Genomic DNA, 16,992 nt, shown 5'->3' on the forward strand with positions numbered 1-16,992 from the left:
CAAAAGATAAGCAGTAAAAGCCAGTCCCTCCGATCGATATTTATCTCACTTACTTGTCCTAGAATCTCAAACGACATGTCACTTTCCACTGCTAATTCACATCAACTCCTCGGTATCCAACGCCGGCATCACGGAGGAAGAAGAAGAAACAAGACTTGACTGCATCCTTTTCACATTCCTTTTGTTCCTTACAGTGCATGGCCAATTAATTGTTTAGCCATTGCAAGAATGCATTGGTCCGTGTTGTGGTACGTGAATCGGAATGGTGGAGTTTGAGAGGCGAGCCTGTTCAGCAATAGTTTAGCTCGGAGCATTGTCGTGTTGGTGGAGACTCCTTGGCGTTGCCTTCACCGACAGCTGCGGCTTCACACGCCGTGTAGGGTTTCGGGACTGGGAATGTTGTTGTGTTTCGGTCAATTGGCCCACCAGTACATGCCAGCGCCACCGGCTCTCTTCCCGGCGAAGAATTAATTGCTCCTCTCTCTCTCTCTCTCTCTCTCTCTCTCTCTCTCACCTCGTATAGGTAGACCTTCACGTGGTGCAATTATTTATGATGGGGAAGAACAGCAGGACAAGGGACAGAGCAATAGACTTTGATATACTCCTCCTGTCTTCATTCGTTTTTGTTGTGGAGTCGTCGGATCTGCTTACTGTAATCATACTGCAGAGACGAATGCTGCCATATACGTTAATGGTGTTGGCTTGTTCAGATGAGTAGTATCATCCTCATCCCTCTTTTTTTGCTTCCAGGCTTTGCTCTACCTTTTCGACACACTGAGCTCTTATGAGACCACTCCATTCTGGGGGCACCGATCAGGTACTGTTCTTGCACTACTTCTGTCCAAGATTTCTGCCGCCGAGCTGCAGAAGTTGAGATCTGAGCAACAGCTTCAATTTAAGTACAGAGGAGGAGGAGGAGGATTAATTAAGCAAGCCAAACATGGCCAATGCAACACCAGAGAACCCAAAGAACAAAAAGCTGGTCACGTTCAGGGAGATCGCATCCATCCAGGTGATATGGGAAAGCAGCAGCAGCAGCAGCATGCAATGGCTTCTCTGCCTGCAGAAGAAGCCCACAGTGGAGAACAGAGATCTCACAGCTATCCCCCACAAGAAGCTAAAGCACGAAGCCATCCACTGCATATAATATTTCCACTTATGCATAGCCCCAGCGATCGGTGGGTCAAAGACGACGAGGAGCAGAGCAGCGTAGATAGAGACAAAGCACAGGCTCGACATATATATAATATATATGAAGGTAGCAGATATAGAAGTATGCATTCCCACCACATCAAACAAAATTGGCGAACACAGTGAGGCCTGAAACCTCATCCACACTCTGCTCACCTACTCAGCAATGGAAATGCTCAGGAGCTCCCTCCGCGGAGCAGCTACGGACACCAGAACTATAAGCAGCACGGATTAGGAAAGAGGTTTGTTGCGACGGCGACCATTAGGAGAGGGGAGATCGGTGGGGAGCTCCCTTCCTCCTGTTGCTCAGGGAGAGGACGATCTGAGGGAAGAAGCCGCCGCCGCCCTTCTTCTTCTTGGGCGCCTCGGAGCCGCCCCCATGCTTCCCCGAGTTGCTCGAGGCCGAGCAGCCGTGGTACTGCACCGGGTCTTCCAGGATCGAGCTCGGGGTGGTCACCTGGCCGTCGTCGTCGATCAGATCGGAGCTGTCCATCCGCAGATTCTCGAAGGTGGAGAAGGCGAAGTCTGACTCGTTGAACCTGAACAGTATGCTCGACAGGTCCTCACCTTGTAGCAGAACATGATCCACCTGCATCACCATCCATTTCCTTTCCTTGTGATGCTTCCTACAGCTTAATCTAAGCAGGCAATTAGATGAACAGAGTCAACCTTGCAGGACAGGGAGCAGAAGTGGAAGGGCTCCTGAAGGATCCTGTCACAGGTCAGGCAGATGTTCCCAGAGCCCTTGAAGGGCCGTGATTGAGGTCTTGGCTTCAGGAAGACCACCTTGGCACTGTTAATGGTGTATGGCTGTCACCACAGAGAACCATGAAAGCAGAGAACAGTCTCAGAACACACCTCACATGCAATTGAAATCAAACCCGAAGCTTAGTAGATACCTGAACATAGGAGCAGTCTATAAGCTTCTCAAGATCATCCAATCGAACCACATCGTTGTACACGTACCTCCTCACCTACGTTGTCACAGAAACATCAAAATCCATCACCGAGAAGACACCTATTGACAACTATGTCCTTCCCGAAACACTACAGCATGAAGAAAGTGTGCTTGTAGTAGAGGGCAAAATGGTAAACTTGTCATCCTGAGAAGGGTGATTGGTGAAACTTTGATGGTCTTCTTCTTCTTCACCTTGGAGGAAGAGAAGCAGAGGCAATTCAGCAGCCACTGAATCGAGAGTAGACTAAGATGGAAAAGAGATGAAGAGAAAGTAGAAAGATAGGTTGAGCATCAAAGACATCAGAGTTCAGCAAGGATAATTCATGGTGGGCAAGATGAGAACTGTTACTGAATTGAAGTAGAAATATCAAAACTTTTAGCAAGGTTTCACAAGATCTTACAGTCCCACAAAAAGTAAATCACCCATGAGAGAGATGGATGATTTATATCAGGGACAGGGAATGTGTTATAGTCTCGAACAATGTCTACAAAGGTGGTAATACATGCTTTGACCAGTTTCCTGAGCAGGACATTCAAGAGCTCTCAAACACTAAAGTGGAAAAGATGAGATAATTAACCTTATAAATCTATACCACAGGCAAAAAAGGGAAACAATTCAACAAAGCAAGATTTACCATGGTTGGTAAAAGAGAAAAAGTAAATCCTAGTCCAATTGGAGAATCCACCATGGCAATCAATACAACTATCATTAGTCCTCAGGGAATTCTTGGGAAAATTAGTATATGATTATTTAAGGAGATATAAATTCATGCAGTTGAAGAACATATAGCACTGAAACAAAGAGGAGTAATCTCCTCTGTTGTCACTGAAACTACTACTGCAACTGGTATTTGTAGTAAGAATGGGAAGGCACGAGGAAGAGTTAGGTTGGAAGAGGAGAGGGAGAAGGGAAGGGGGCAAGAAAGGGAAGAGGAGGAGGAGGGTGGGCAGACCTGGAGGAGGGGGTGGGAAGAGTGGGCTGGCGCGCAGTGGGTGCAGATGCTGGTGCAGCAGTCGAGGCAGAAGATGTTCTTCTCGTTCTTCTTCCGGCTCTCATGGGTCCCGCACCCCACGAAGAAGCTCTCCTCCACCAGCCGGCCCAGCCACCCGGGCAACCCTGTTGCTGCCGCCGCCGCCGCCATCGCGTTCCCCCCTCCTCCATATTCCCGTCTCCCCATCCTCCCTCTCCCTCTCTCCTGTCTTCTTTTCTGCTCCTCGAAACCAACACACACACACACACCCCACCTCTTTCTCTCTCTCTCTCTCTCTCTCTCTCTCTGTGGATGTCTTCAACCCTGTCCCTCTTTACCCTGTGAATTATATGACCATATAGGAGAACAGTGTCTTACTAGTTTCCTTCTGAGCCTAAGAGAGTGAAGGAGAAAAGGTGGTGGAAGTAGGGAGGGTTAACGAACCTCCTACATCTATTTATAAGAGGTTGGCAGAAACAGGACAAGAGAGGCAAAGAGAGAGAGAGAGAGAGAGAGAGAGACAGAGAGACAGGAGGAGGAAGAAGAAGAAACCAAGAAACAAAATATGCTGGAGAAATGAAGAGTATATATGTAAATGCAATTGATAACATTAGTATTCATTAACCTTTAATTTTGCCTTAATCTTTGTAGAACTCGTGAGTCATATTTCTTCCTCAACAAAGAAGAAAAAGCAGAGAGGTTTCTGCTAAAAGGCCTTTGCATCACCAATGAGAATGATGAGGTCCTTTGACCACCCCAATCATACAATCCTCTACTGGTTTTGCATCCACAACCGGCCTTGGGTACAACTGTATTGAACTGGAGTTGCCGCATCAATCACTCCATGGCCTCAGGTTCTGAGCTTGATGGATTGCAGTTTCCAGTGCACCCCTTTCCTTTGATCTGTGAACTGCTGTTCCACTTATAAGCACAGAGTCCAAAACAGGGGGGGGGGTGGGATTTGGCTTTGTCTAGCAATTTGGAAAGGAAATGGTTGGGGCAAAAATTGTGAGAACTGATCAAACACCAAATTGAAGCCAGTGTACTGCTCTGGCAAAACCTGGGAGAAAAAGAAGCTCTAACGAATGAATTGGACCCATATCCATGTGATGAAGGCTTCTTTTTGGTCATAGTTTTCCTTTCTTTTCCTTTGTTCATGGTTGATCAGCATTAGTTGATCTGTGAAGAAGCATGCACCATGTTTTTTTCCTTCACGACTCCTGTAGTTAGCAGCTTTAGGAAGATATTGTAGATCTAATTCATCATCATCATCATCATCATCATCATCATGCAGAAACAGCTCACTCTGCCTGAAAACATTCACAGCAGTAGGAAAAAGGGGTCAAAATCTCAAAGATGTATGCTTGAAACAAAGATGTAGACAATAAGGTGACTACAAGACTAATTCATGTTCATTGAAGTCTCAAAAGTTCATAAATTGACATTTTAATTCCTACCAAGTTGTCTCCTCCTATCTTTCTCTGTTTGTCTACTGGCAGTCGGACTTCTCATGAACCCTAAATTCCATGAAGAAGAAGTCACGTCTGATGTGAAGTCCTACAGCATCATAATGGGCCTTAACACTGCCATGTCAGGCCCGATCCCAATCATCATATGGGCCCCCATTACACACGGCCACCTCGAGCGTGCCATCAATCAATAATATCACCAATAATAATGATTATCTCCAAATCAAATCAAGAATATTAAAATAACAATTAACTTTTTTTCTTTTTATTATTGTACTTTAGTTTAAAAAAAAGATAAGAATATTATAATGAAGATAATTAAAATAATATTATAAATAAATTGAGTTTTTTTTTTTTTTTGTTGGAGGTGTGATTATTTTTACTGTAATATTTAAATTATTATCTTTCTATCATCTGTTTTCTTATTTTTTATTTTCAATAAAAATTATTATCACATCATCGTTTTTTAGTGTATCACTGCACGTAACGTTCGTTGAAGACAAATAAGAAGACTTGACTTTTATTGGAGTAGGCCAACGGGACCATCATATTGCTTTCAATGACAGGGGGGGACGTACGACCGTCAAATACAGCAACCAAAAACCATGCAGGCACAAACATGAAGACTAATTGGGTGAAGACACGATGACACAGTCTTTGATCACTCATCAGGACACTCGAAGTCGGATGGCACTTCCTTGCCGCAGTCAGCAAGAACCTCGAGTGCAGGGGAAAGAAGGATCTGTATGTTCAAGGCCTGGGCCTTGATGGTGGCGCACAGACACAGGGCGGCGTCGAGGTCGGAGAGCCCCTCCAGCACCGGGCAGCACTGGTAACTCACGCCCTCGCCGATGATGATGTGCACCAGCCCCCCGAGTAGGTCCACGCACGAGTCGAGCTTAGCGGTGTCGATGGGGCATGTCGGAGTCGTCGGTGATGGAGGGTATGGAGTCGGGGTTGGTGGCGACGGCGTTACGTATGCTGGTGGTGGAGGGTTTGGAGCTGTGTACGTTGGTGGTGGTGGTGGTGAAGGGCTTGGAGTAGTATACGTTGGTGGCGGCGGAGGTGAAGGCTTCGGTAGTGGTGGTGGAGGGCTAGGAGTGGTGTACGTTGGTGGTGGCGGAGGGGAAGGCTTTGGTAGCGGTGGCAGGATTGGCGGTGGAGGGCTAGGAGTGGTGTACGTTGGCGGTGGCAGGATTGGTGGTGGAGGGCTAGGAGTGGTGTACGTTGGCGGTGGTGGAGGGGAAGACTTTGGTAGCGGTGGCAGGATTGGTGGTGGAGGGCTAGGAGTGGTGTACGTTGGCGGTGGCGGAGGGGAAGGCTTTGGTAGCGGTGGCAGGATTGGTGGCGGAGGGCTAGGAGTGGTGTACGTTGGTGGTGGTGGAGGGGAAGGCTTTGGTAGCGGTGGTAGGTTTGGTGGTGGAGGGCTAGGAGTGGTGTACGTTGGTGGTGGTGGAGGTGAAGGCTTTGGTAGCGGTGGCAGGATCGGTGGTGGAGGGCTAGGAGTGGTGTACGTTGGTGGTGGTGGTGCCGGTGTTGGAGGAGGGGGGCTCGGGGTGGTGTACGTAGGCGGCGGAGGGCTAGGCTTCAACCGGCTTGGAGGCGGTGGTGACGGGGTTGGAGTGTAAGCCGGTGGCGGTGGTGGTGGGGATGTGCAGTAGGAGCAGCCAGCGGCAAGTGAAGGAAGGACCAGTGTGGCGAGGTCTACGAACAGTAGCAAGGTAGCCACAGCACACTTCCCCATGGTCTCAGGGAAGAAGAAGAAGAAGAAGATGAGAGGCCTGTGATGCAGTGAGTTGAGGAGCATTGCATTCTGCAGGGTAATATATATTGAAAGAAGCATGCGACTTGCTCATGGATTTCCGTAGCTTATCAATGAGTTGGCAAATGCCCCACTTTGATCGATCAATCTTCACACTGTTTCCAATTCACAAACTGATTAAGCACATAATCTTAGTCATCCAACTCCAGTTTTCATCATCTTTCTAGGCAAATTAACTGCAACAGGTTGCATTCATTGACCTCTTCATGAATTAACTTTGCCTCCTTGCTAGATTATGTCTATATCATTGTTGTTGGTGGAATGTTTGATGATTTCATAGAATGGATATAACACCTACTGCTGCCTGGCAGAGCTTGGAGCTCAGCTTGCCATGGAGGGCCAGTCTTTTGCAGTGCCTCATTTGGCTTATACAGAAACTGAGGCCGGTGGGAGCTCACTCCGTCCTTGAGTAGTAGAGAAAGTAAATCTCGATGACACCAAACCTCCAGTAATTGATACTTTCCTCTCTCTCTCTCTCTCTCTCTCTCTCTGAGCTTATCCTCATCAGTGCAATAGTTCAGCAACCTCAAATGTTGGAAGTATTAGACCTAAAAGATAGGACATACATGAAGCTTAGTTCATTAAATCTTGTCATAATCTTCCATTGACATGGGTCAAAGAGAGAGAAAGAGAGAGAGTCAAAATTGGCCATTCGAAGTGTCTCTTTCATGGAAACTTCGGTGCATAATCTCTAGGCTAAAGCCATGCAATGATAGGCCTACATGTTTGTTGTTCTTTTAGTTCAAGTTGAATGAAGGATCACAAGGAGTTAAAGAGTGATGAAAGGTTCACATCATTTCAGCCATTGGAATGTAGTGAGTGAGAGGGCTTTCACCTAACAAGTCTGTAGGTTTACTGGCAGCTGATCCGAAAGGAATTCAAGGGTGGTAGGCCATTAATTGGTACCAAGTTCCTCAGATACTTCGAAAGGATTGGTTCTCATCGTGAGACATGGAGTCTGTCCTCAAGGAAACCAACAAGAAGAAGAGAAATCAATGTGATTCATGACTCGATTGCAAGCTGTAATCAAAGAAAAAGAAATCTGCAACGGAGCCATCGTAGAACAATAATGAACATCAACAGAAGCTCCGTCATAGCTCATCTGCATCGCCTTGTTGACTATGGAGTCGGCCGATCTGTAGCAGAGAGCCAAATCCATCCATTCCATTTCAGAAAATGAGTAGATCATCTGCAGAATTTTGGTTGCATGATATCCAGTCTTTGCAAGTCTCATGAAACACCAAAGCCTCGAGAGTCTTTACAGTTTTGATATTTGGAGCAGTAATCAATGCTCCTTTAACCTTGTGTAAGTAAAATTAAAACTGAGAAAACTTCACCATCAGAATTGAAACCAAAATATCACTGATCAAATATAAATTATATGTTTTTGATGGTATAATACAATATTTCGAACGTCGGAAATTATACTCTTCTTCTAACTTTTCATAGTACCACTTATTAATCAAGAAGATAAAAAAATTAAAAAAAAATCGATATAAAAAAAATAAACTTACCTCTTATAAAAAAAATTTCAATCAAAATTTAATTAAAAATTTAATATATTATTCTAAATTAATTGAGCCACATAATCTCACTGCATCTCTATCTCTAGTGCAAGTAATATGAACATAAAAGCATAAGCCTCAGAACTTTGCCTGCAAAGACTTTAATTCTAGTGTGGGCACCATATAACGTAGTGATCTGATCCAATAAAAATAGATTCTGCAATGAATACTTTGTTTGAGAATTAGAGGAGTTATCATCCCAAGGAATCCATATTCTGCTCCATTCAGAACTGTCAGAACTCTGCAACAATTTTGTGCAGGCTTTCTACTTTCGTTTCTCCTTCCCACTTCGTACTCTAATCTGCTTCAGAGCCTCCGTTTAAGCTTCATCTCATATGCCACCACAAACTCAACTCCTCCGGCGACACAGAATTCTCTCTGTGGTTAGCTCAAAGATCCCTCACCATTAACTTCTTGATTGGTATCTTATGATACGATTACAAGATTCGAAACTTTGATTCTGTTCTTTCACTGATTTCATAGATATTTTATTCAAGTCCTGCGTAGGAGAATCACTTGAGAGTGCGGTAGAGAGTCTGACAGATATGTCGACTACGTTATGCTCAGCAAAGAAAGGCAACGAATACAACATGGCGAAGACTGGTTTTGATGCAGAAAGCATCATCACAGGACACGACGATGACAAGCTTTGATCAAGGATCAGGGCATTGGTAGTCCGACGGCACGTGCTTGCCGCAGTCCACCAGCACCTCAAGCGCGATGGGAAGAAGGATGCTTATGCCCAAGGCCTTGGCCTTGATGGTGGTGCAGAGACACAGCGCGGCGTCGAGGTCGGCGAGGCCTTCGAGCACCGGGCAGCACTGGTACGTCACGTCCCCGCCGATGATGACGTGCACGAGCCCGCCGAGCAGGTCCACGCACGCGTCGAGCTTCAGGGTGTCGATGGGGCACGTCGGCGCCTTGGGCGGAGGGGGGCATGGCACCGAGGTCGGCGGCGGAAGGCTCGGTGTCGGGTACGTTGGCGGCGGCGGAGAGCTTGGAGTCGGGTACGTCGGCGGTGGTGGCGGAGGGCTCGGTGATTTCTTAGGTGGCGGTGGCGGGGTCGGGGTTTTCTTTGGAGGCGGCGGCGGGCATGGTGTTGTGGCTGGTGGAGGTGGTGGTGGGGTTTTCTTAGGGGGAGGAGGAGGAGGAGGGGTTGGAGTTGGACAGTAGGGACAGGCAAGAGATGGAAGGATCGACGAAGCCAAGTAAACACACAGCACGAAGACAGCCACCGTCTCCTTCGCCATGGTTCGGAGGAGGCCGAGAGTCTGTCTGGTACCGCACTGAGGAGGTGTGTGTTAAGGTGGGTTTATATAGGGTGGTACAAGTCAATGTCACCTCGGCTTCTTCTTCTCCATCTTCCCTTGACTCGAGCTTCCGAGTCATGGATTCTTGTCCTCACTTCAACAAATCACATGGAAGGTCATCATCCACATGCTACTCGATTTAGTAGCTCATGCTGACTTCAGTGGTGCAGGTCGATCGATCGTCGTTTGTGCCGACACCGATCTTTCTGCAGCCTCATCGGTATCCGTTTTCTTCTTCTTTTGGCTCTTCCCTCAAGCAAAGCTCCTCCTCAGCAGCCTCAACAGGCACAGCTTTTCTGAGATCACACAAAACGCTCTGAAATGAAGATTGAGGATATAGCGGAGTTCGAAGCTGAAAATGATTTCAAGTGATAATGGTTGAATGGATCTCGAGATCTTTTTTTCTCTGAGGTGCAATAGGTTCTCTGGACTTATGCTAACTCGCATTGATTTCTGTCACTTCAGGCTTTGGAATGTAGTGAGGGGATCTGTGCCCAGTATTCAATCTTTAGCTGGACTCCATTAGCTCGATTCATGTACTTTGATCTGTATTCTGCTACAAGAAGGAAATCCTGCAATTGATGTTGACTTCAACAACATGGAAAGCATGATTCAGGGAGTAAATCATGCCACTTCTGAATGATGTTCCTGGTGGCACAGAACTAAGAAGATATGAAGCCAAATCATAGCTGGCCTATTAATAGTTTCAGATATTTTACGCAGGAATAGCTGACTCTGAGGAAGTTCTTCAGTTCATATGATCCATGTTCTTCCTGACTTGCCAGCTTGCTTATCTGTGTCTTCAAAGATCCACAAGCTGATCCTACTATCAAAGAAAAGATTCACAAGTTGCATTATAAATGATCAGGCCATCATGGCACATCCACTTGCCAAACATTTAGTGATTATATGTTGTTCTGCATGAGCTAGAAACAGAGTTCATTGACAACAAACTTTGGATCAGCAATTGCCATCTTTCTGCATGAGGAAGATGGGTTTGAAGAGCTTAACCTTAACCTGGCTGGTATAAAGAGAATTAAGTTTCATCTGAAATGCTACAACTTAGATTGAGACACAAGCAAAAGAAAAGAAACGCTGAGCTTTTCAGTTTCTCTCACACGAAGAAAGAACATATGCCAAAACTAAATGAGAAGAAAGGGATTCCAAAGGCAAACCCATGAGCATTACCAGTGTCCATCTTCTTTCTCATCATTATGTTTGTGGCAATTAATGATTAAAGAGAAATCAGAAGCCCCCCAAAAATGAAAGAAATAAAGGTATTTGTCTCACTTTAGATCAAATCTCCTGAACCTTGATCATCCATCTTTGCATGGCTGGCATCTGGAGCTGTTCCATCTCTCTTTATAAACAAGCAACGGAAGCAGGATGTTGAGGATCAAAGCCTGCACTGATGGAGCTAAGAAGGCTCAACCTGGGACTGCTCTCCCTTCTGCTCTCCGTGACCTGCTGCTTCTGCGATCGATGTGGTAAGATTGATGTGCTGTAGACTTCCCCTCCATTTCCTTGTGTTGCATGCAGCTGCAACTCCTCACAGCTTCTCCCTCTCTTCTTCATTTCACTGCAGAGGCAAGAGGATCAGAGAAGTTGGACATGGCTTCTTCACATTCCGATCCCTCTTCACTCCCCTCATACTGTGTCTATCCTCCATTCACTCCGTCGCCACCTTCTACAACACCAATCCGATCACCGCCAGCACCACCACCGTCATCGATCTACAATCCTCCACCGGTGGTCGTGCCCGGCCCGCCATTCTACGTGCCAAGCCCGCCATTCTACGTGCCAGGCCCGCCACTGTTCCTGCCTCCGGTAGTCTACCCGCCGCCACGAGCGCCGCCGCCTCCAGGGGCAGGGGGAACGCTGCCGGGGCTGTGGTGCGTCGCGAAGCCGACGGTGCCGGACCCGATCATCCAGGAGGCCATGGACTACGCTTGCAACTCCGGCGCGGACTGCGACTCCATCCAGCCCGACGGGTTGTGCTTCCAGCCCGACACGCTGCTGGCTCACGCATCCTATGCCTTTAACAGCTACTGGCAGAGGACCAAGGTCGCCGGCGGCACGTGCGACTTCGGCGGCACCGCCATGCTGATCACCGTCGACCCAAGTGAGTCCATGACTGAACCGATCCTCTTTAAATCTCGTGTCGATGAAGATGTTAAGTCAGAGCTAATTGTGTGTCCATTGCGTTGCAGGCTACGATGGCTGTCATTTCAACTTGATGTGAAGCAAGACATCCGTGCATTCTCCATGGTTTTCCCCCGTTAAGAGTAGAGCAGTTGTTGCAGGAAGGTCATCGGTGGACGCCATGTTTGCCGTGAAGTTTTGGCCGAGCATTCACAGAGATGAACTGTGGTCTTTTGAAGACAGATGTGATTAATGAGAGCGGCTGGTTGGACTGATGGTGGCTAATTTATGACATCATATTTGTTGTTTTAATTGCTTTTTTTTTGTTTATAGACTATTTTTCACGAGCATTACGTTCAACTAAGACGCGACATAAGTAACGACAAGTGGACCTCCCTAGCGGATGTGCGCCACGCGATCCGGTCGTGCATTCAGCGGTAACGCGAAGCGAGAGTCGATCGGGAAGTTGCACGCGGCGAGCCGAGCTGAGTGGGCCGCACCGAACCGGACCGTGTTGTCCCACATGAGGTCCGCCCCGTTCCAGAATGTATGTACGTGTCACGTGCCCATTGGCTTCATTAAACTGTCCGACTTCGGCCGGCACTAGTCCAATCCCAACCACCCCAAAATCTTAATTCACGAAACAAAGGAACAAACGAACCGTATCTTTACACGTGTAAGTCCTTCCCTTCATGATATATATATATATATATATATATATATATATATATATATATATATATATATGCGTCACATTAATCACGTTAATAGCTACTTAATCCTTGTCCGATATCTAAATCCAGAGAGAGGGAGGACAAAACAAGCGTCGGCTTCCGCTGGTATTTCGCAGCGGAAAGCTCAACAAAACCACATTGGTTTCGAAGAAGGAAACCGAACGATCACAGTAGTAATCCGCGGTAAGTCTCCGACTAATGGAGCTGCGTCGCCATTGGTTTCCGGGGGACCTCATTTTGCCTCTTGCTTCTTCATTGACCGCTTAAGCTCGCAGGTTTTGTCGCTTCTTTAAAGTTTCTCTCGGCTCGATTCCGTTTGAATTGGAGCAATTGGATGTTTTTGGATCTTATTTCTCTGTTCTCGTGGCGGTGGAGGGTTAAAGATTGGATTTTGGCTGCTGCTTTTTGGTTTCTGATTTCACGGCTGTGAGGTGTTCTTTTTTCTTCTTTGTTTTGTTATAATGTTGCCTTCATCTCATTTTTGGATCTGATTTCAGTATCTGTGGAGCTTCCATCACCTCTTGTTTCTTCTTTAACAGCTTCCTTTCACATTTTTCTCGTCTTAATCTTGAGCGAGTAGATGTAATTTTGGATCTTGTTCTTCTGTTCTTGACCCACTGGACGGTTCAAGATTGGATCTTGGAGTTGAACTCGGCAGTTGATTTTGGGATTTTATCTGGCTTTCTGATTTCACTGCTGTGAGGTGTTATATTGTCTTTTTTTTTGTTCTTTGTATTGTCCCAACAAATATTGTGGCCTTCAGCTCATCAACCGGATCTGATTTCATTATCTTTGAAGTATCTATATGTTCTTAGATGGGCTACCCGTATGCCATTTATCTTTCTTATGTGATTCTGGATCGTGGCAAGGGAATTGTGTTCGACACCTCATGTGATTCTCCTTTTTCTTTTGCAGGATATATGGCCCGGCCTCGATTTGCTATGATATGGTATGCAATTTTTATGATCTGTATGTTGTTGTTATAGAGAACAAGAGATGAGGATTTAGGTGCACTGTAGCTGTTTCATATTGGAGAACCAGGGTTTTACTGCTTAAACGTAGGAGTCAAACCCATGACCAAAAATATGTAGATGATGTATCAAACTCTCAACCTTTTACTAAGTGGGATTGGTGCTATTGTGATGAGCCCTCCCTCACAATAAATTAATATAATATCATAGTGGATCAAATCAGATATTAAACTGAGAAGAATAGACACTTCAACTGTTAGTTGAATGTGCTAATTAGTTTAGCTAATAAAGATTTTGTAGATTATCACAAGGTTCTGGGTTCGAATCTTGCCTTCGGAACTTACCCTTTGCAAAAAAAGAAAAAGGCTTTCTTAGTTTCTGATTTAGCTATTGTTTATTGGTTCTAGAGTTTTGGATTTGGTCTCTGATAAGTCTTTCTGCTTAACCATGGAGCCACAATTCCTTTGCATGAAAAATATCTTGTGATTCTTTTTTTTTTTTTTGTGGTAATATACGATCAATGGTAGATTTTTGGTGTCATTGTTTTCATTTTTTCTTGATTTCTGGTTGGTAAGATACTACTTCGATTCACTTTTTTGTTTTTGCCTCCATACGACAGTATGGAAGATTTCTGTAATTTGGATTTTATTCCATTGTATCTACTTCTGTTATGTGGTTATTTCATGTTATTAACTGAGTCTCAGAGGTGAAGTCTTGTCGTTGATTTCATTTCCTGCTTCTGTGTGTCTGTTTTGATCTGTTAACCGATGGTGAATCAGTATTTTTCTTCTGCATCCTATAGATTTTTCTGATGTAATGAAGTTGACCACTGGAGTTGGTATTTCAATATAGTTTTGCATATCCTTTTGTAGATTCGTTTTGATTTAATTCCACCATATATCATCCATCTCATATTTTCATCTCCATCACTAATTTAAATATGATAATAATATCCATTTCTTTTGCAATATTTTAGGTTCATCCGGTGTGGTGGTGAAGTAATAGAAATAGATTTGAAACTTTGAGTTACAGCTTGTTATTAGATGATTACATATGTGCTGCCACATATCTGTATATCAAGAAAAAGATGAGAAATGAAAAAAAAAAATAGTGATGGCCACCGACCAGCAGGTGGTGTTTTGACTTTTGAGGCTACTTGTATGTTGGCTTGGCGGTGGAGGTGGAAGAAGAAGAAGAGCTATGGAGGAGGGCAGCATTGTGCTAGAGAAACAAACGCCCTAAACCAGTTAGTTCAGTTCAGTTTTGTAGGATTAACAATAGATTGACATGAAATAGTTCAAGAGAAAAGGGAATAAAGAAAAAGGTTCATATTGGGTTGAAGTACCATAATCCATATCATAGTGAATAATTTGTATAGTGTGATGCTTAATTTGAGCCTTTGTGAGATTGATGCAAGAAAAGTACAGAATGACATATTTACGGATAATTAAGTTATTACCCTGCAACCTCCAAGCAACCAAAGAATAAACAAGTAATTCCTATAACATGTTTCCTTATTGAACAAAAAAGTGGTGATACAGTGGTGTAAGCCTTATTATCCTCCCTTATGATACAGATTAGTTGTTCTCCAAATTGTGATCATCTTAGGAAAGTGCTTTAAAACTCTATTTTATGATTCTTACGGCAGCAACTTTAGTTATGTTCATTTTAAGGTTCAGCTCATTGCTGACAATATGCTTGGCTTTTTCTTCAAGCAACAAGAACTAACATATTGTTTTTGTATTTGCATCCTAGTTCTTCTAATAAATAAATATCAAATGTTGAATTGTAAATACATTTGTACTACACGTGACATGTTTAATCGGTTCTGTATGCAGAGACAATTTGGCACTATAATTGAAGTTGTAGGACTTCATTAAGTTACTTATGAAAAGAAGTGAGGTATCAAGTTGAAGAATCAGTAACCATGTCTATCTTGTCGAAGTTGCGTTGTATCACCGTGGACGTCACGGGTACTCTAATAGCTTACAAGGGAGAACTCGGGGATTACTACTGCATGGCAGCTAAAGCAGTAGGATTGCCTTGTCCAGATTACAAACGCATGCATGAAGGCTTCAAGGCTGCATACACAGATATGGTGAAAGAGTATCCATGCTTTGGACATGCAGCAAAAATGCCAAATATCGACTGGTGGAGAGCATGTGTGAAGGACTCCTTCATCAGGGTAAACAAGTCACCTGGGTTTGATGGCAGACCGAGGTTTCCTACCATATTTATTATGAAATGTCGAATAGAGTTTTTCTGTTAGCTTCTGTTGCATCTTTTACCCTTTAAACGTCAAGCATTAGTATATGATGGAAGATTAGGGACAAGCAAGTGACCGTTACTAGGCAACTATCCAATAGAAGATCCAAATTTTATGCCTCCAATGAGCTTTTCTATCTTAGCTCTAAAAATAGATGACCTTATGAACTGGCCATGTTACAACCTGTACACGATGACCAAAAGTGTTCATGAATAGGTAGACTTCTCCGAGTGACCGCTGATCATGAGCACCATCACCATTTTCCAAAGCATGAAAATATTCAGATTGAGATTAATTTGTGTGCTCAGCTGTTTAAATAGGCTGTTACATGTTTTCAAGTTAGACGTTGCAGAACCTTTATAATTATAGGCTTACAGCTAATAGCTTGCTTTCTTATGATGTTACCCTTCAGGCAGGCTATGAATATGATGTGGAGACATTTGAGAAGGTGTTCAGGCGCATATATTCGTCTTTCGGGTCTTCTGCGCCCTACATCGTATTTCCAGACTCTCAACCCTTCCTCAGATGGGCACGTCAGAAGGGCTTGATGGTTGGAATCGTCAGCAATGCGGAATACCGGTACCAAGATGTCATTCTTCCTGCCCTGGGAATCAATCAGGTGCTGACCGTGATTTCCTTGCATGCTCTCACAGTACATCCATTGTTTCCATGGTACCAACATTTGAATTAGCGTGTGATGGTTGCTACCAACTTTACAGAGCTTAATGGTTCAAAAAGATCCATGTAGCCTAAAGGAAATAGTTAGGGCTTTACGACTTTGTTATCATTGTTGTTGATGTTTGTTACCAATGAAGTTTGTGTTTCGCAGGGATCAGAATGGGACTTTGGCGTATTCTCAGGTGTAGAGGGCGTCGAAAAACCTGACCCAAGGATCTACGAGATCGCGCTGGAGAAGGCAGGAAACATTGCAGCAGAAGAAGCAGTGCACATCGGGGACAGCATGCGCAAGGACTACCTCCCAGCCAGCAGTGTGGGCATGCAAGCCTTGATATTGGACAGGTTCAAGACATCGGATGCGGAGAACTGGAGAAAGTCTGGCGCTGTCGTGCTTCCTGATCTTGTTGCCACCCAGGAATGGCTCACCAAGGAAGAAAATGTCACGGCCATGCTTGCCTAGAACCATTTACCACCGAAGAAATAAAGGACGGTCATCTAGCAAAGAAGAACACTTTCTTTTTTTTGTTTATTTACCTGATTTCATGTTTCTTCCTTTGGGACATGAATCATTTAATATGTTTCTTTCTTCTGTCGTAAGCTGGCTGATATGGTTTAATCCGCCGTCAGCAGCCGGTAATGAGCCACTGCTTGAGAACTTATAGTTTATGTTTCATTTGGTTGTGAACACAGCACAACAGGTTGGAAATGCATGAGGTTGGTACTGCCCTGTGGACATGCATGATGGGTTGTCCTCAACAAGGAGGGTAGCTACAGACTCAATGGGTTGCTACTTCTTGTGTGATGTTGGTTCACATCAGCCTGTTTTGCCAAGTCTGACAGCATTTGCATTTGAGGTTCATAGATAGACCTGATTAAAAGGAGAATGATGCAGTATCTGTGTTTCAGGGTTGTGAT

At 44.7% G+C, this 16,992-nt stretch overlaps 5 protein-coding genes across 8 annotated transcripts; 2 read left to right on the plus strand and 3 right to left on the minus strand.

Annotated features, from left to right (window-relative positions):
* Window positions 1-1,214: 1,214 nt before the first annotated feature.
* LOC135588790 (protein RGF1 INDUCIBLE TRANSCRIPTION FACTOR 1-like) lies at window positions 1,215-4,365 on the minus strand. The gene is made up of 4 exons (XM_065081099.1): window positions 3,103-4,365; window positions 2,091-2,165; window positions 1,861-2,001; window positions 1,215-1,780 (listed from the first exon to the last, which is right to left on the minus strand). Exons 1-4 carry the CDS (start codon window positions 3,325-3,327, stop codon window positions 1,454-1,456), a joined length of 768 nt encoding a protein of 255 aa, XP_064937171.1. The 5' UTR covers window positions 3,328-4,365; the 3' UTR covers window positions 1,215-1,453.
* A 717-nt stretch (window positions 4,366-5,082) lies between these two features.
* LOC103995600 (extensin) lies at window positions 5,083-6,403 on the minus strand. Its single transcript, XM_065081100.1, has one exon. The coding sequence runs from the start codon at window positions 6,394-6,396 to the stop codon at window positions 5,251-5,253; it is 1,146 nt and encodes a 381-aa protein (XP_064937172.1). The 5' UTR covers window positions 6,397-6,403; the 3' UTR covers window positions 5,083-5,250.
* Window positions 6,404-8,448: 2,045 nt separating this feature from the next.
* On the minus strand, window positions 8,449-9,288 carry LOC103995598 (36.4 kDa proline-rich protein-like). The gene has a single exon (XM_009416220.3). It carries the CDS (start codon window positions 9,224-9,226, stop codon window positions 8,630-8,632), a length of 597 nt encoding a protein of 198 aa, XP_009414495.2. The 5' UTR covers window positions 9,227-9,288; the 3' UTR covers window positions 8,449-8,629.
* Window positions 9,289-10,521: 1,233 nt separating this feature from the next.
* Window positions 10,522-11,740, plus strand: LOC135588792 (major pollen allergen Ole e 10-like). Its single transcript, XM_065081102.1, has 3 exons — window positions 10,522-10,773; window positions 10,872-11,408; window positions 11,497-11,740. The coding sequence occupies exons 1-3, from the start codon at window positions 10,698-10,700 to the stop codon at window positions 11,526-11,528; spliced, it is 645 nt and encodes a 214-aa protein (XP_064937174.1). The 5' UTR covers window positions 10,522-10,697; the 3' UTR covers window positions 11,529-11,740.
* A 485-nt stretch (window positions 11,741-12,225) lies between these two features.
* Window positions 12,226-16,812, plus strand: LOC103995595 (uncharacterized). Of its 4 annotated transcripts, none has more exons than XM_009416215.3 (5): window positions 12,226-12,345; window positions 13,078-13,111; window positions 14,972-15,318; window positions 15,812-16,018; window positions 16,229-16,812. In XM_009416215.3, exons 3-5 carry the CDS (start codon window positions 15,061-15,063, stop codon window positions 16,535-16,537), a joined length of 774 nt encoding a protein of 257 aa, XP_009414490.2. In that variant the 5' UTR covers window positions 12,226-12,345; window positions 13,078-13,111; window positions 14,972-15,060; the 3' UTR covers window positions 16,538-16,812. The 4 variants fall into 4 exon arrangements, with proteins under 4 accessions (XP_009414490.2, XP_009414491.2, XP_009414492.2 ...); XM_009416216.3 differs by having other exon boundaries at window positions 12,308-12,437; XM_009416217.3 differs by lacking the exon at window positions 12,226-12,345 and adding an exon at window positions 12,444-12,593.
* Window positions 16,813-16,992: the final 180 nt, after the last annotated feature.

Source organism: Musa acuminata, chromosome BXJ1-8 (genome assembly GCF_036884655.1).
Source record: "Musa acuminata AAA Group cultivar baxijiao chromosome BXJ1-8, Cavendish_Baxijiao_AAA, whole genome shotgun sequence".
NCBI classification, from domain to species: Eukaryota; Viridiplantae; Streptophyta; class Magnoliopsida; order Zingiberales; family Musaceae; genus Musa; species Musa acuminata.

Excerpts from the sequence above, each read along its gene's own strand:
- LOC135588790 (XM_065081099.1), bottom strand. The coding sequence starts at position 3,327 with ATGGGGAGACGGGAATATGGAGGAGGGGGGAACGCGATGGCGGCGGCG. Across the intron at positions 2,166-3,102 it reads CTTCCCACCCCCTCCTCCAG|GTGAGGAGGTACGTGTACAA; the intron begins GTCTGCCCACCC and ends GTGACAACGTAG. Across the intron at positions 2,002-2,090 it reads TAGACTGCTCCTATGTTCAG|CCATACACCATTAACAGTGC; the intron begins GTATCTACTAAG and ends CTGTGGTGACAG.
- LOC103995600 (XM_065081100.1), bottom strand. The coding sequence starts at position 6,396 with ATGCTCCTCAACTCACTGCATCACAGGCCTCTCATCTTCTTCTTCTTC.
- LOC103995598 (XM_009416220.3), bottom strand. The coding sequence starts at position 9,226 with ATGGCGAAGGAGACGGTGGCTGTCTTCGTGCTGTGTGTTTACTTGGCT.
- LOC135588792 (XM_065081102.1), top strand. The coding sequence starts at position 10,698 with ATGGAGCTAAGAAGGCTCAACCTGGGACTGCTCTCCCTTCTGCTCTCC. Across the intron at positions 10,774-10,871 it reads CTGCTTCTGCGATCGATGTG|AGGCAAGAGGATCAGAGAAG; the intron begins GTAAGATTGATG and ends ATTTCACTGCAG. Across the intron at positions 11,409-11,496 it reads GCTGATCACCGTCGACCCAA|GCTACGATGGCTGTCATTTC; the intron begins GTGAGTCCATGA and ends ATTGCGTTGCAG.
- LOC103995595 (XM_009416215.3), top strand. The coding sequence starts at position 15,061 with ATGTCTATCTTGTCGAAGTTGCGTTGTATCACCGTGGACGTCACGGGT. Across the intron at positions 15,319-15,811 it reads TGAAGGACTCCTTCATCAGG|GCAGGCTATGAATATGATGT; the intron begins GTAAACAAGTCA and ends GTTACCCTTCAG. Across the intron at positions 16,019-16,228 it reads CTGCCCTGGGAATCAATCAG|GGATCAGAATGGGACTTTGG; the intron begins GTGCTGACCGTG and ends TGTGTTTCGCAG.